The 19,237-nt window shown below is 33.1% G+C and overlaps 1 protein-coding gene across 1 annotated transcript; it reads right to left on the reverse strand.

Moving 5' to 3' along the window:
• Nucleotides 1-4,328: 4,328 nt before the first annotated feature.
• Nucleotides 4,329-7,448, reverse strand: LOC120168919 (stearoyl-[acyl-carrier-protein] 9-desaturase, chloroplastic-like). Its single transcript, XM_039177172.1, has 3 exons — nt 7,354-7,448; nt 5,522-6,026; nt 4,329-4,919 (listed from the first exon to the last, which is right to left on the reverse strand). The coding sequence occupies exons 1-3, from the start codon at nt 7,446-7,448 to the stop codon at nt 4,380-4,382; spliced, it is 1,140 nt and encodes a 379-aa protein (XP_039033103.1). The 3' UTR covers nt 4,329-4,379.
• Between the last annotated feature and the right edge of the window lie 11,789 nt (nt 7,449-19,237).

Here is a 19,237-nt window from a genome sequence, read left to right on the forward strand (position 1 = left end):
AATATGATCTGTTTATTGAATATTGATTAATTTCCTTCGAATTAATTATTTAAAGAAAATCCTTTTACATGATAAGAAATCTTAAAATTCGCAATCCTCCGTCGGGAAAGCTATTTCAACTATTTCTTATTTGTAGAAGAATATTATGTCTTCATTGATTAAAATAATGTGAATCGAATCATTTGCATAAAATAAAAAAATTGATGTTTTGAAACCTACATTGCACCATTTGAATAGAAACATATTAATTACTAAAATAAACAAAATTTTATTTCAAGTTCTCATGTCGTTAAAATGTCGTATCAGGTCGCACCACTTCGACCAAGTGATGCTTTACACGCTCATTCTATGCATCCGTGTTCTTGAAATATTTGAATAATACTAGTATTTAAGGAAATATAATAGAAACAAATGTGATGAGAAATGTAAAATAAAATATTTACAACATAAAATAATAACATTTATTTAATGTTATACCTAAAAATGTACATGTTAAATATATACATTTATAAGGGATTAAAATAGAACAATAAAAAAATTTAAAGGACCAAAATAAGATTAACAGAAACTTGAGGACTAAAATAGTAAAAAAGAAACTTAAAGGATTAAAATAAAAAAATAGAAACTTAAAGGACTAAAATAGAAAAAATAGAAACTTAAAGGACTAAAATATAAAAAAAATAGAAACTTAAAGGACTAAAATAGAAAAACATAAACTTAAAGGACTAAAATAGAACAAACATAAACTTAAAGGAATAAAATAGAAAAAATAGAAATTAAGGTACTAAAATAGCAAAAATAAAAACTTAAAGTACTAAAATAATAAAAATAGAAACTTAAAGGGCTAAATAGTACAAACATAAACTTAAAGGACTAAAATAACAAAAATAAAAACTTAAAGGATTAAAACAGTAATTACAGATAATCCAGAGCCTAGATAGCAAACATTAAAAAAATAGGTACTAGAAACAAAAATAAACCATAAATATAATTAAGGATTAAACTAAAATAAACCAGAAATATGGAGGACTAAATAATAATTAAACCTATACATTCATACCAAGTCAGTGACCAAAACAAAATATGTTCAAATCTGAGGGCCAAATTCGAACATCATCCAAAATACAAAACACACAAAACCATTGACTAAAATGAAATAATTATAAACATTGTGACCAAATTCGAAAATTAACAAACATAACATACTATACAATAACAGGACTAAATTGCAACATACACGAAACAAAAGATCGAATTAAAAAGAAAATAACATTGTATTAATGACTAAAATAGAATGTTACAAGATACAGAGGACCTTTACGGTGAATAATCCAGGCGCGAAAATGCTCCATAGGTCCTTCTAAAATGTTGTCGTTTCGATCCACATATAAATGCTTGAAAACACGCCTAAAATACACCCAACCCCTCATTTGTTTCTCTTCCTCGCACGTGAAAGAGAGAGAAAAAGATAGAGATCCCGAGAGCTCTCCACCGAAGCTCAAGAGCTCCCAGCTTTCGGCGAGCCTCCGCCAAGCCGACCACCATTGACCGGCGACGACCGTCGTTCACTGACGTCGGAGATGAGAGAAAAGGACGCCGTTCCCCAAACGTTGCTGATATACGAAGAAACCAAAGGGTTTCTTCGGCTCCGACGACTGTACGAGGGGAGAATCACCCAAAGGTAATATATTTTCCTCATTTTCTCTCCTATTTCGTTCTATTTCTCTCTATCTTTCCCCTTTTGTTTTTTTCACTCTCTGCTCTCTCTCATTTCTATTTCTTTCTTCTTTATTTTTTTTCCTTTTTTTTCTCTGGCTTTTCCTGAATCCCCCTCAATGCTTCTGATATCTCTTCTTTCTTCTTTTATTTGCATGTGATTGTCTGTTATTGAGGTTGCCTGAGGATGATGTTATTATGAGATAGGGTTATGATAGAACATAATCTACCTTGGGATAGCATTGATACTTGCTTATTATTTTTTATTGGGTTGTTTATGTTTTTTCTCTGACTGATGGTGGATAGCTGTCACTGTGTGCAGGCGCCTGACTGAGACAACCCTGGTAGGAGCGACAACGGCGGTGACAGAAGCTACCTAGGGTTATGATGAAACCCTAGGTGAGTCAGGTCGGGTTGTTGGGCCGGTTCGGGTCGGTCGGGCCTCGGGTTTGCTCTGTTGTGTCAATGGTTGTAATTTGGGCTGCAACTGGGTTTGATCTTGAACTGGGCTGCTTGTGAGTTGGGTCGGATCTGAGTTAATTTGTCTGGGATGCTTTGGCCTCCTGGGTTGCTGGGTTGATGGGTTTTTGGTATTAAACCTGCAAAAATGTAATATGTATTAATAATAATAGTAGTAGTAGTAATAATAATAATATAATAATAATATAATATTTTTGTAGATCTGAATAAAAATGGGTGTCTACAACTCTTTTTTAAATCATATTTTGAATTTATTAATTAGATTTATTTATATTTTAATTATTTATTGAACCGTGCGATTCATGATTGTATTCATTAATAAAATTATTTTAAATCCTTTTGCATTACTTTTATTATTATGGTTTTTGCAAATAATATGATTAATAATTGATGAATAAAATATCTAAAAAGATATATATTATATCCATCATTTTTGTACATGCATGATACATAAAAGACATAAGAATTCTATTTAAGATAAATATCAAAATTGTAATAATTAAACTATATATAAATGTTATGATCTCATCGTAAATATTATTAAACATATTTCAGTTAATAGATCTATTAGATAGTCTAGTTTAGACATTTAGCTTATTAGGAGCATAGGCGGACCTTCGTGGGGCCAATATGAGCCTTAGCCCTGTCAATTATTTTTAAGTATTAATTAATATTTAAAAAATATAAAAAAATAAAATTATCAAGTCCACTCAATTAAAAAATATTTATAGAAAATAAAAATATTTTAACCATCGCTTTAATAAATTCTGAGTTTCACTCTTGATTAGGAGAAAACATGACTCGTTATTATTAAGATAAGTGAGTGCGTTCATAAAATATTTCCTAGTCTTATAGAATACTTTAATAAAATAATTAGTAATACAATAAATTAAATACTTAATATTTAATGTTAAAAGACTCGTAAAAATTGAACCTATCAAGTGATCTCGGTAGTAAAATGGAGTATTATTTTCTTAAAATCTTAAATTCGAGTAGCTACATCAGTAGAATGTATGTATTATCGATGATTAAGAAAGATTTTGAACAAATATTGTCTCATAATCACATGAGATTACTAAAAATTTTCATAAAAGTTTATAATACAAAATTATTCAGCGATCCTACTAACATTGGACCCAGCGTCCAGGTGGTTTGGCCAATAAATGGTTGACTGATATTCAAAAGTTTAATAAATGTCAAAGCGGAACCTAGGACGAGCAGTAAATCTGGAAAGACAATAATAATGGATGAACTATAAATTTCAGGATAATCTTAGGTTTCAAAATCAACTTCAATTTCTCATGTAAACTAAAAATGTTTAGACCTTAAAAAAAGAGTAGATAAGATATAAATCGGGTATTAGAGAAATAAAAAACCTAAATATCGATTAATTATTATTTAATTATCGACGCGACTCTCCATTTAAATTAGAAGGGTGGACTACCTATGATCACCCCAACTATTTTGTTATCTATCAATTTCTTTTTCTAATTAATCTAGGGCGATTTCAAGTGATAGTATATGCTTAAATATCATGCAATCGTTGGTGTTCGAACTAATTACCTCTAGAGATAACAATTATCCATTTAACCACTGAGATCGCTTGGTTCATGCAATCTTTATCAATTTTTAAAAGAGTATATTGATCTCTTTTGAAAAAAATGAGAGTAACTTGTCCAATATAGATTTTGAAAGTGAATAAACAAGAACGATCTACGACAATGTTGATCCTTTCCACCAGTACATGACATGTGTCCAACTGTCATTGAATGATTTTTTAAATAAAAATAAAAATAAAACTTTTATATAATTTTATAATATATATTTTCTCATAATTTTGAATTCTTTTAAACTTTTTAACAAATTTTAAATATTTTTATGATTTTTGTATTATATTTTTCAATTAAACTCCAACTATCACTGAACTTTTAATCAAGGCTTCCGATTCGGATCAACCCCATATAGACCCTATAGGTGGTTTTGACATGATAATGGGCTCTGTAGATGAATACATGCCCATTGAATAAAAGACACTTGCGGTCAAGTAAAGCACATTTATCAAATTCAACATATTATAAATATTTGGAAACTTTTATACAAAGCAACGTTTATTCTTGACACTCGCAGTAAATTAAAGCACATATATCATTCTTAATTTATGCCCTTAGAGCTTCAATTTTGTATCAGATCCAACTGAAGCTAATAGTAGGTGCTTGCTTTGCTATCAAGTGAGCTTTCTCTTCCAGCTTTCGAAGTCTCAAAGGAAGTTCACAAACATAATCTTGTGCTTTTCGTCCATCACCCGAAAGTCCGGTCAGTTCCTTCACCTTCCATCGATCGACCAAGAACTCCAGAACATCGGTGTAGTCTTTGGTAGTGTAAACCCCAAGTCTTTGTGCAACGGTCGAGAAGTGGTCGAAAAGGTTTTCGTCTCGGCCGTCGTACATCAAGTGAGCAGGCATGGTGATTCTCTTCCTCATCATTGAAGCAAAGGCTTGGACAGTTTCGTCAGGATCGATCTTGAACAGCTTTTCGATGATTTTGGTGTAGGCTGCCTCGTGTCGCTTCTCGTCGGCGGCGATGAAACCACATACTTTAGCCAACTCGGTGTCCCCGTACTCTCCGGCGAGTTTGGCTGTGTTCTTATGGGAAATGAAAGTTGCCCTTTCTTGGAATGATGTGTAGATGAATGTAAGATATGGGTTGTTCTCCATCTTCCAATCCTATAAATATTCACAAGAAAAACAAAATTTGTAGGCATAATGTAAAAAAATGGCATAATGTCATAATTAATCTCCAATATTTATTGAAATAGTCATTTTGATCTTTTTTTTAGTATTTTAGCTTCTAATATTTCATTTTAAGGTAAAAAAATTCATAATGTTTGACTGAATAATTATCTCGGCCCTTATTATATTTTCTAGAGCATTTTGATCATATTGTTTCATTTGAGTAAAAAAACTCCTATTGTGATAAATAAAAAAATACATTAATATTTGATTAAATATCACTTTGATCTATATTTTTTAAGAACATTTTGACTCCTTATTTTAAGATAAAAATGCCCCCTAATATTGGACTAATAGCCACTTTGACTCATATTTTTTTTTTTTTAGTATTTTGACCCCAACGTCTCATTCTAAGACGAAAGATCTCATATTTTAGAGTATTAATCATTTGTTGACTAATAATTTCTAAGTGCAAAGGACTTGTAATACTCTAAAGAGAATATGAATTAAAGTGATTATATAGTCAAATATTAGAGATATATTTTAACATTATATCTAGTTTTTATCATAACCCTACTCACGAGAACCCTACTCACCATTCCTGCACCAATCAAATATTGAATCGTCTTCTCGATTTGCCTCATGTCAACTCGTCCAGACAAGTAAAGATACTTATTAAGAAGATCACCATGCCTGTTTTCTTCAGCCGTCCATGCCCTATTCCAAATGGCCCAAGAACTGAGGCTTGCACCTGTTTCATCTTTAATTCCATCAGTTATATTAAGTATGGTTTGATACGTTGGAAGGGCTTCCTCCGTGATCATATCACCAACCAAAACCACGAAATAATCATCTGGAATCCCTTTTGCCCTTTCCTGCAACTCTTTCACCTGCTCAAAAAAGCCATCAGACTTCGAATCTGGAAGAAAATCTTGGGGTTGCCAGCTCTTCTCAGGTGATTTCAGGTGAATTAGAATGTTGTCTGCAACCCACTTATCCAAGGATTTGAAGATCTCCATCTTTTGTGGCGGCATTGAATGTTTAACTTGAACTTGCTGATCTTGATGGGGCATGAGAGTGGTTTTCAAGTTTTCAACTTTCCTGGATTCAAATAAACTTCTTGTCACATATATATATATTTTAACATATTCATCAATATCTGATTTATTAATCGATTAATCTAGATCGAGTACTATAGAGACAATGACGACCCTCTTAATCCAGTTTGCTCCATTCGCAAACATTAAAATTCAAACTCCTAACCTTATGTAAGAGATCTAGTATCTCATCTCACTAGACCAACTTATTATTGATTCTTGTCTCTTATTTATATATATATATATATATATACTAGTTGCAAATGTCAATTTACTTTGAATGGAATATTGTAACATATAATTGAATGTATAAAGAGGCGTAATTTGTTACCATCGTGTTGGGTAGTTACTCAAATGATTATTTAATTATAAGATTGGTGTCGAAATGATAATGATACTTTTAATTTAGTAATATTATGACCACATAACTATTTAAGTGGTTCCACTGTAGCTACCAGTCGTTACAAAACAAATGATGTAGCTTATGTGGTTGTTATTGACTAACGACGAGTTAGAGGCCCACATCAGCTAACGATAGGGGTTACATTGAAAACACTTAAATAGTTATGTGGTCATAATGTTAAAATTAAAAGTATGGTGGTCATATTGATACCAATACCAATTTCATAGATAAATGATAATGTAAGCAATTTATACTATATGTATATTTATGTTATATATCATTTGTTACCATATACTTTAGTATTATTGTATTATTGTATCATTTTTTATTATTTATATCTGTTTTACTGTTTATATTTAAATATTTATGGTTATCTTTCAAAATGTTAATATCACAATATTATTTATTATTATGCTATGACGTGTTTATCATTTTGTTATTAATTGGTTACAAAATGTTTTAATTACTACTAGGTTTATTACTTTATACTAATTTAAAATTATTAAATTTATCAATATTTTAGTAAACATTTATCATATTCAAATTTATTAACAAGTTATCAAACATTTACTAGGTATCTAACTTTTGTACTACTAATTTATTTTTTAAAAACCAACCTATAAAATTATATAACTTGAAAATTAACTATAGATTAACATATTTATAGTTCAACCAAATAATGGCAATATTAAAATTGTTATAGTTTTGAGATGAATATAATAGTAGTATTTGTTCGAAAGATTATCAAACTATTTAACAATAAAAGTTCAAACATCTCTGCAGACGTTGTGTTCGAACCCAAGACCTCTAAGAATAACAACAATCCCTTTAACCACTAAGGTCGTTTAGTTCGTATTAAAATTCCTATAGTTAACAACGAGAGTACGGAGTTAGAAGAATCAAGAAAAAGAAAAGAAAAAGAACTAACTTGAGGCCAGGATGAACAATGGAGGCCATGGAGAACTTGGGAGATCCAAAGCTGGCCATTGCAGGAAGAGCAACAGATGGGAGTTTCAATGCCATTTTTTTGGATTCAATTTGTTTTTTTTTTCTTATTCAAGAGTTTCCCACTGCATTTTTTTCCTTTCTAAAGACTGAACAATATATACTCCTACTTTTATCACATTACCCCTATCTTTTGTTTAAATTACTTATTGCCCTTTTGCATATTTATTTTTAGTTATTAGAATAAGAAATGTAAATAGGATATTTATGCTTACAAACAACTAAAAATATATAAATTTATTTTTTATAGAAGTAATTAATTTTATTAAAAAAATTAAAAGATCTTGAATTAATACATTTTGAAAGATAAACCAAATGATAATCATTCATAACCAACAAGATATTTTCCTATAATAAATAATATTTCAACAAAATACGATAAATATCATGTTTTAAAGTAGATGGGATATTTATTTTTATAGTCGTACCCATAAATTAAACATGATATTCTCCTATAATTATTGACACAAAAATCATGTCACTTGAGATTATGTTAAAAACCTAACTAAAAAATACGTGCAAAAGATAGAAGCGAATAGATCTGACTACATCGACAAATAAACCATAAAAGGAAATCAAACTATTGAAAGACCGTCGACAAGTCGCAAATCAGAGTCTAGCAAATTGATAAAACTATCTACGAACGCAACTCACGTATCTAAATCCAACTTGAGGGTCCAAATCAGAGAAGATTAGTAAGATAACAAATAAACATCATCTTGATCAGTCGAGACAACGTCAAATCCAATCATGAGAAAAAGATAAACCAAAAAGAACAGTCAAACGATGGATGAAGAATACCAAAAACATGTCAAAAGACATAAGAAAACAAGTCTTAAAGGCAGAAGAAAATATGACATAAATGTACAGTTATTAAAACTAAAAATTAAAGAAAAAACAAAGATATAATATAAAAATTATAATTAAAAAGAAGAATATTAATGATTGATAACAAACATTAAGATTAATGTCGTCACTCAATAAGGAAAAATAATCCATACTAAAATATATTTAAATTCAATTCAATTGGTATACTTGTGAACTACTCATTAAACTCTTCGACCAAACAACTCATTCCATTAAAAAATACATTTAAATTCAATTCAATCATTATATATACTTTGATATATACTTAAATTATGGAGCAAGCCAAATTCGTTTTTGATATATACTTCGAGCAATTCTTTCAACCAAACAAAAAGGCGATCTTATTACAACTCTTTTATAAATGGGAATAACAATGAAATTTAATGTAAATAATCTTTTAATTCTTAAGTTTTAAATCGTAAATCGTAAATCCTAAATCTAATTAATAAATATTTTTAATCACTCTAAACTTGTTAAGAATCTCAAAGAGTCTATACAAAACGTATACTTTCATTAATTAACTCACTATTACAAACTATCATATATATATATATACACACACATAATAACCAACTATATTAACTTAATTAATAAATATCTCTAATCATATATGTGCTTGTTTTGTCAAAAAGTTCATAAGAAATGATAAATGACCAAAACGATAATGCATTGGTGTGACTCAACGTTTTAAGCTAACTTACAGTATTTATTTAATTTTATGTGAAAAAGGACCCTCAAGGAGTGCTTAGATCAGTGGACAGTGAGGCATGGCCATAATATTAACACGTTATGAATTTAAGTCACACCTTTCTTCACATCGACATAGCAACTAATGTACATGAAAAAGATGTCATTGTTTTTGATAAAAATAAATAAGAACAAGTCGTTGTCCGATTAGTTGAATAATCACTTTGTAATAAAAATGTGATATAAATAAATCGGTTATTAAAAGTTACGAAATGATCTCAAGATTATTAAAGGTTAGTATAAAATTGTCATATGATTATTCACATATTCCAAACTCGTTCTTTTTTTTGTTTAAAAATAACGGTTCTCTAAGCTGGACATTAATCTATATGATATCAGAATCTCAAACGACTATACAACTCAAACAGTTCTGGGATCAGATTTATTATATCTCATTCAACATGTTAACGTCCCGCTCAGATGATCGTCAATTTTTTAACGAAAAATGATAAGTTTATATATGAATAGTCGGACTAGTTGGTGGAGAAAATAAAAAGTATGATGAGCACACGCTGGAATAATGTCCCGAAGGTGTGGGAAGATCAAAACCACTTTCCATACTCCATTTATGCTTTTGCCATCTTAAACATACTCGTAACATCCCTATCCATCTACTCCAATTTCTCTAATCCGTTGGGATTTCTCCAACAATTTCATTTTATTCGACTTCAATTCAGAAACATCTTAATCTCATTAATGGATCTCAAATATTTGTTGTCAAAAATATTTTATTATGGTATTATACTATGAAGTGGATTTTGATCCCTAGTTTTTTTAAAAAGAGAAAAAGGGTCCCTAAACATTGGAATAATAGTAAATCTGTCACTTCCATTAGTACCGTTTAAGTACGAGAGGATTGAAGAGAATTTTTGTTAATCTATTAATTTAAAAGTAAAAATGAAAAATGATTCAAGATGACGAGAGGATGAGTTTTATGTCCATTTGGTGGAGAAATTCGTGGTGGACATTCAATTTAGTTAAACGAAACGATTGAAAGACTTATAGTGTACATCTTTACATATCCTTATGGCGAACAATATACATATGAAAGATTAAGTTTTTCTCTTAATGGATCTATAACTCGAATTTTGGGTGGTCTTAGTGAGAAGAATTTGATAAATCCACTAACGTGAAATGATGAGTTTTATGCTCTTTATAACCCAAAATTTGAGTGGTACTTGTTAAGAAGACTTGGTGAATTCACTGAATGGATGGAATGAACTATTAAATGTTATTAACGAGTTTATATTTCAAGTTTTGAGTGGTCTTTGTGAGAATAACTTGATAATTTACTAAGTCTTAAAAAATGTGAGGTTAAAATTCTTAAATGCTCTTAATGATTTTATAGCCCTGATTTAGGTGGTTTATATTGAGATAAATTTGATGAAATCACATACATTAAGTGTGAAAATTAGTCATCTTCTATTAAAAATATTAAGTTGTCTTTCTAGAGCACTTACCACGTCCCGTTGTATATTGACTAAATAGATTGATCTATCTTAGAACTCAATTGGATATGAGATTAGTCGTATGTCATAAATTTACTCTTATTTTAATAAGTTCAAGATTCGTTCACTTGTTAAGAGAATAAATGCTTATTTCAATATGTATTAGTTTAAATCTAAGAAATACTAGTGTTTAAGCGGCTAATTTCGTTGTTATTCTTTTACCTAGGCTGTAAACGAACCGAACGCACACGAACGGAGGTATGTTCATGTTCGTTCATTTAATAAATAAACGAGCATAAACAAACACGAACATAAACGAACAAAATTTTTTTTGTTCATGTTCATTCATTAAGGAATATAGTTTGTTCATGTTCATTCAATTAAATGATAAACGAACGCAAACGAACGAACATAAAATAACATAATAAATGAACATAAACGAACACAATAAACGAACATAAACGAACAACACAAATACAAAAAACAAACTTATTCGAACACAGCAAATGAATGTAAAAAAAAAGTAAACAACAAAAATAACAACTTAAAATTGCAACTTTAGAGTTAATTTGTTCGAATACGACAAAAACATACATAAATCATAAATAAGCTATATGAACATAATAAAGTCTTAAAGTTAATTTGTTCAACAAAACAATCTTCTTGAAATCCAAACAACTTCAATAACCTTCGTAACATATTCAACTTGCCCTCTGTTCGAACATAAATGAACATAAATGAACGAACATATAATCGAACGTTCACGAACGTAAATGAACGAACGAGCCCTTTGTTCGTGTTCATTCATTTAATTAAACGAATGCAAAATCTTATTTATGTTCGTTCATTTAATAAATAAACGAACATAAACGAACTTCCCGCCGCACAGTTCATAAATAATTCACTGAACGTTCAATTCATTTACAGTCCTACTTTTACCGCTTTTAAAATTTCTTTACTTATTTGTATTTGTGTGAGATTGTTGGATAATAAAATTATTTTTAATTTTTTTTCTATATTAAGAAGATGTAGATGCTCGCTTTGTCCGGGGTGTCATTCGATTTTAATCGGGTTTTATTATTATTGTTTTTATTATAGTTTCGGTTATTAGCATAAGTTTGGTATTTTTGCATTTATTAATATATATAAATATATGTAAACAAAGATTATTAAGATATACTAAATCTTATTATTGTCGTTGTTACAGGGCGTACACTGGTATTACAACCAAACAGGCCAAAATAAAAATCAGATTACAACAAGCCCAACGCCAGGCCCTGCACCAATCCTGCAGCCCATTTGGAGAAACCCTAGGCCCGTTAGGGTTTCCAGCTTCTGTCCAGGTACCCAGCCGCCGCATGCCCTGGACCGTTCGATCTGCTTGTCATCAACGGTCCAGATCACATGAGCACTAGGGTTTTCGCCCTATTTCCAGCACCGCCGAAGCCAACACCGTTGGATCTGATGAGATCCAACGGCTCACATTGCGTTCAGAGACCCAAGACAGTGCATTGTTCCACTAAGCACCCATCATGCACTCATCGAGATAGTGCACGAACTCACCGAGGAATACCCACGCTTGTCGGTCGTCCACCAAGACCGAGGTTACCACTATCGTCGCCATACTCCTCGTGCTCATATCGATGCCCTGTGGACACACGAAAAGAGAGGACATAACACGATAGAGATATAACGATAGTAAACAGAAACAAAAAAAAGAGAATCGAAGAGCAACAAAGAATCCATCGATTAGGGGAGAAAACATCATCTGTCTTCAACCCATCAAAAGGAGCGGATAGAGAAAAAACGCGAAAAGAAAAGATAACCAGAGAAAATGGGATCCATCAACAGTAACGAAAAATAAATATCCAAGCCATAAACATCCATCAACGACGGAGAAGAAACGAAAACAAAACTCTCACCTTTCTCATCGTTTGGAGTCGAAACCACTACCAGTCACCCGAGGTAACCACTTTCAGCCTTAGATCTGTGATTGGTGTTAGGGATCTAGGAGGTCTCGATGGGGTTTGTATTTCGTTGGTGAGATGTTGGGTTAGGGTTCGTCTGGGTTAACAATGGGTTCGTGGTCGTGGTGTCTAGGTCGCTGGTTTTATTTGTTCAAGAGTGAGGATTTAAGGCTGGTAGGTTCGTCGTCGGGTCTTTTAAGGTTTCATCGGGGTCTTCGTTGAGGTGGACGGAGACCATGGTGGCTTTTTGGAGGCTAGGTTTTTTTAAGGGTTGTAGAGGGAAGCTTGAGAGGGGATGAGAGTAAAGCGGCGAGGCATTTTAGAAGAGAGGCTGAGAATGATTTTAGGGTAATCGTTTCACCCTAATATTGTATATATCTGGTTAGTGAAACGGCGACGTTTAGAGGTTGTACGAAACGGCAGCGTCTTGAGGTTGGGTGAGGTGAACCGGGTTTTAGAAAACGAGTTAATAGCTGGGAAGGTCCTTCTGGTTTCATTGTGTCTCGTTGCAACCCATAACCCGAACTTCATTTTGTTTACAATTTTTCCTTGAAATTTTCTGCGTGTTACATCTTAGTCCAGAACCGTGTTAGGGCCATTTTGATGTTGTTTATGCATTGGATGTGTAATTTGAGAAACTTTCATTTTGGTCCTTTGTAGTATTTTGGTTGTATTATGTTTGCAGTACCCAGAAATGAAATGTTTATGAAAATAGCCTGCTGTTTATTGTTTTTATATTTTAGTCCCTTTAATATTTCATGTATGTTAGTTAGGTTAATTTAGAATTATTTTTAAGTGTATGCATGTGCATATTATTTCGAGCATGTTGTTAGTACATATTTGTTTAGTTGTATTTTTTTAAGCGTGTTAATCTCATTTGCATGACCCGACGTCGTTACATAATCAGATTAAGGGTAACATTCTTTTAATTTAAAATTGTCGGAATGGCTTCTCCTAACTTACTAGAGAGTTGATTTGGCAATTTTAAATTAAAATTGTATCCCGTCAGTAACGCCTAATTAAATTTGGATTAATCACTTTAAAATTTGGGAATAAAAGAAAAAGAAATATTCGACTATTTAAATTATTTGAGAAAAGATCGTTAGAACTCACCTAAAGATCTGGTCTCGATATTTTTAAATAATCGAATATTCTTTATCCTTCTAATGGTTTGGTAATTTCAATTAAATTTATTTTGTTGCTTTGAATGTTATAAATTTGCATTTTTGTTGTTTTAAGGGATCATAAATCAAATTAAATTTGAACTTGTGAAATTCGTTGCAAAGACATTAATAAATCGACTAGGTACCGATTTAGGGCGTTGTGGGGGTGCTAATCATTCCCCACGTGTAACCGACTCCCGAACTTGGATTTTGGTAACGTAGACCGTAAATTTGTCGTTTTAATTAAAATTAATTTTTATTTAAAATGACAACGTTTTTTGGGTGCCCAATCACACCCTAATCAAAGATTGGTGGCGACTCCTCGAACCACATGTTTTTATCTTTAAGGAATTTCCAAATTTTTAAAACGATGGGTTTTCTAAAATCGCAATGTTTTTAATTAAACTTTAATAGTAAGAGAATAATTAAAAATGACGTGGTTTTCAAAATCTCGCATCCCCACTCCCGTTTAAAAATCATTTCGACAGCTTGGCGACTGCGCTGGGGACTTTTTTTTAGAGAGTCAGGTCGATAGTCGATTAATTAATTGTCTTTGCAAACGAAAGTTATAAGTTCATTTTAATTTAGTTTTTGATCCCTTGATTGTTTGCATTTTAATTTTTTATTTGGTTGACAAATAAATAGTTGTACTAATGTGTGATCTACATGTTTCGGTTTTCTGACCTTTACTTTAGTTTGTCGCTTTTCTTGGATCGTGGCAAAGGATTATGAGTTTCCCCACTTTTGCTAAACCTTCAATATTTAGAGCCTTCTAACTGTGCTCTGTCCCGTTAGGTAGGGGTGAAAGCTACGCTTACGTGAGAAAAATTATTTTTCTCCGTACGAGCTTTAGTTAGTAACCTCTGGGTACATGCCTTATGTCTACGAGAAAACATTGAGTTTCCTCGCATAGATATAGGGATATGTATCCTCTCGAATTGAACTTGATTCGTTTTAAGCCTATAATGGGTGAGAATCGAGGGTCTGGCAAGTCCAAGGGGGCACCAGCAAAGGACAATTCGAGGACCCTTTTTAGTGATACCGAAACTCTGCCTGTTTTACATTGATTCTCTGTCCGCAGACACAATGGGGAAACTCATTCTAACCTTTTCCTCGAATTTACTTTTGCAAGAAGCATGCGAACTAGAGATCATGTGGTCAGGTTTATTTTTCGAATAAGCATGTGAATTAGATATCATGCGGTTAGGATTTGTTGTGAATGACAAAGCATGTGGGTAGATATCATGTTGGGTATGATCTATTAAAGCATGATTGGGTAGCCAGCATGTGAGGGTAGGTTTTATCTGATGTTTATTGTACCTACTATTTTGTTATTTATCTTATGTGTACTAACCCATGTTTGTTCTATGTCTATTTTATTTTGATCTTATTGCATTTGCATCCTCATGTCATCAAGGGGTGTTAATTCGCAAGTGATTGACAAAGAAGAAGGCTGAACATATTGAGGCAAGAAATTCTCCACTATGTAGTCAAAACCGGGAGATCCAGAGATGTTCAAACGATCCATGAAGGAGGACATCCGATGAACGAAGAGATCTGAAGCTGATTGAAGAATTCCTTTAAAGCTGCAAAGGCCAAGATGTTGACTCAAGGGATAGATACAGTCATACCAAGGACGAGAAGACCCTTCATAACGACATGAAGACCACTTCACATTAGAGGTAAGAATGGAGATTTCAAGATTCAATTTAAAGACATTCGACGTCATCAAAGGTGATGAAATACGCCGACAACTTTGGAGGTGCAATACCAGATCCCATGAAGAGTACGACTCAAGGAAAATCGCAGTTGTATTTTGACTACATGGTGTACTTACGAAATTCTTGTTGTCTAAGTGAACGGTTGTTCTTAAGTGGTCACTTTTGGGATTAACACCTCGTGCATTTGCATTTGCATTGCATGTATTTGTTTAAGTATTTTACATGCATTAATTATGAAAACTTGGAAATAACTTATGGAGGATTATGTGATAGTAATAAAAAGATCATTAATCCATACTGTTCCTCATCATCATGAACAAGCAAATGGAAGCAATAGAGCAATCTAATCAAGAATCGCAAGATCAGTTGCAAGAACAGTTGGTCGGGTTACAACAAGATACAAGGAATCAAGCATCGGGCTCTCTGCAAGGCACATTGAATCAAATGGTACAGGTGCTGGCATGGCAGACCGTTGATAGAGAGAAAATCGCTGATAAAAGACACCAATCTCATCAAACTGGTACATCAAGAGTGATAACTTGCCCTGGAGCATCTAACTCAAACCTAGGGAAGAGCCTCGTCAATTATGAGCAATTTGAGGACGAATTCAAGAGTTTGAATGAAGCCATTAAAGATATGAAGGTTGTTAATGCCACCCACAAGGAGTTAGAAGCCAGGGAACTCAGTTTAGTCCCAGATTTGGTCATCCCGCATGAATTTAGGGTGCCTAATTTTGAGAAATACGATGGCACCAGTTGCCCCCTAATTCATCTGAAAATGTTTTGCAGAAAGATGGAAGGGTACTTAAATGATGATAATCTGTTGATTCATTACTTCCATGATAGCCTTGTTGGGCCAGCTGTGGTATGGTACAACCGTTTGAACAAAAACCAGATCAAGACATGGGTCAACCTAGCTGATGCTTTTCTGGGGCAATATCAATGTGTTAAAGGCTTAGCCCCAAAATGTCATCACCTTCAAAAGATGGGGATGAAAGCTACTGAGAGCTTCAAAGAATATGCCCTAAGATGGAGAGGAGTGACAACACAAGTTCAACTTTCTTTGGATCTTATGATGGCTGACGAGTTAATTGAAGATGCAATCAACAAAGGAAACTTGAAGGTCACTTCCAAACGTCCAGTCGACCAAAAGAAAAAGGATGATGAGGTGAATGAATGTCACATCCAGAGCTCCCGCAACCGTAAAAGAAGAGGGGTAGCATAGTACTCGAGTCGTCCGAAGAAAGTCCCAAGATCGAAAAATACTTTGAAAGTATTTCAAATGTCTATCTCGGATCTGTATCCCCATTTGGTTAAAGGTCAATACCTCACACCGAGGCCAGTGAAAGTGCAACCAGACCCTACTGCTCACAGCTATGATCAAGATAGTGTCTGTGATTTTCACTTGGGGGCATTGGGGTATTCTACGGGAAATTGCAGGCCATTGTTAAAGGAGATAGAGATGCTTGTGGAAAATGGGATATTGACACAAGAATTGGTGAAACAATGGATGACGAGCTCGAGTGGGGTACCAGAGCACAATATGTAGAACCCGATCAAATCAAACACCACTGTATCCGAAGAATAATGGGCATCCTGACTGCGCATAAATCATTTTGTTCATCATGAAACTTTTCGTCATTTGCAACATCTTGGTTGAACATGTTTTTGTCGTTTTTTCAACTTTTTGAAAGGATTTTTAAAACGAACTTACGTCATCTTCCAAAGGTCATGAGCAATGAATCAAGTTTTAATCTTGTAATATCAAATGAGTTAAAGATTGTTTTGCTACTTCATTAATTATATGCTTTTGACAAGAGGTAAGATTAGACCTTCCATATCCCATCCCAAACTCGAAAGAACCATTGGTGGACTCCTTACCCGAAATAACACAGAGACTAATCATTGACATCAATTCCTCAACCTCAATAAATCCTAGGGGCATGGCGATGACCTTTCCTGCAAGAAAGACAAGATGGAGTGTAACAAATCAAGGGCATGCAAGGACTCCGTAGATGAAGAAGAAATAAAGGGAATCATTGAAATAATTTTATCATGAATTAATTATATTGTTTTCATGTAGATAAGGTTAATCCTGAAAATTCGTCCCCCTGCGGATACCTCTTTTACAAAGACTTCCATGTATGAGATGATGAACGGATTTGTTTCATTTATCCCTTCAAATATATGTATATATACCCCTTGTTGTCCCCTTTTGAGCCTACATTAATTTTCTTCGGATTCAACCCAAACTAAGGATCACCCTCTACACTGGGGGGCAAAGGTGAATAACATCTGCTCGCACGACTGAAGATTATCAGTCCGGATTTCACTACAGAAGCAAGTCATGACACCATGAGGCAGACCAAATACAAAGCGCTCTAAGATCAAATGGAGTTGACATCATAAAGAGAAAGAAGAGAAATGTAGAAAGAGAAAAAGAAAAGATGAAAAACGGAAAAATTGGAAATGAAAAAATGAAAAAAAAAGAGAAGGAAAGAAAACTCACCCAAAACTTCAAGACGAGCGATTCAAACATCTCAAGTATATCTCGAAACATTGAAGAAAAAAAAAAGAAGAATAGAAGATGCACGAGCAAATTCAAATCAGGCAGAGCAAGGTTGAAGACAACAAAACAAATTGATCCTTGGTTCGATCACCCTTAAACACTTGTTTGAGCCTATTTATCTATTTCTTTCATAACCATGAGCCCTAACCTATGTTACGTGCCTGAAAAGTCCCTTCTAATCATACATGGATTTCTAAGTGGAGAGACTATCTTCAGATTTCATTCCGTCCCTCAGGGTTAATTTTATTTGTAAATAATTCTTTTAAAATCTTTAATGCATGATAGGAAGAACAATAAAATGAGGGTTCAAGACGTAAAATTTTAGATCACGTCTTGAAACCAAAGGAGAATTCGAGTTGAAAACCTGAAAAGGTAGCTCGAACATGAAGGTTGTCAACCACTGTACAAAAGGGTGATCCTATGCATCTCTTAATAAAGCATTGCATAGTCCAAAGGCGCTCACGAAGATTGAAAACCAGTGAACATTCCCAAAAGAGAAGCAAAATGTTTGCCTTATCAAAACGCCAGAATCAAGGGTGTGCAAAAAGCTAACCAGAAACACATTTCCTTCCTAAGTTAGCCTAAGCCTTTTGTCAGCATTAATCTTTACTCTTTTCAAATGTATATAACTTTTGAAGGATTAAAAGAGAATTTGACTTATTTGATATTCATTGAACTCTTGTTTTACAATTTGTTTTGATTGTGAGTCTGAAGAAAATGACAATATTTTTGAAATTTATTCATAAATATTTCACATTCCCTAAAAATAAGAGAAGGGATAAAAACATTTTCAAATAGGACAAGTTTCAAACGAGAAAGTCCTTGCAGTGGGTGAGGCTCATTATGCCTCTATTGGAAGAAAGAGAAGAAGCAGTGTCAGAACATGAAGCATTCTGTGTTTTTACAGTAGATGGTCTAAAGAGATCAGAATGAATGAAGAATAAAAGCTTTTAGCATTTCCAAACGACATTGTCAGTAACCCACCAAGAAGGAGATGACCTCATTGTTTAGAAGGGGCACATATTATGACTTGTATTAAATGCAAGACATTTGGTTGGAAAAATTGATCACTTCTTAAGTGTTTGTGGCAACATGAAGAAAATCCCTTAAGCTATTTGACAACACTACTGTGTAGTGACACCAGAATGAGAACATTCAAGTTGTGATATGTTGGGGCACGACTGAACCCACATCATGTTGAGATGACAAGATTCAGACCAAGGAGGCATTAAGAACGGGCTTTACAATTTGAGGTGATGGGGCATTTTGAAGGCTTGTACCAGTATAAGATAATGTTGGGGCACGACTGAACCAACATCATGTTGA

Source organism: Hibiscus syriacus, unplaced genomic scaffold (assembly GCF_006381635.1).
Source record: "Hibiscus syriacus cultivar Baekdansim isolate YM2019G1 unplaced genomic scaffold, ASM638163v2 tig00111741_pilon, whole genome shotgun sequence".
In the NCBI taxonomy this organism is placed as follows: Eukaryota; Viridiplantae; Streptophyta; class Magnoliopsida; order Malvales; family Malvaceae; genus Hibiscus; species Hibiscus syriacus.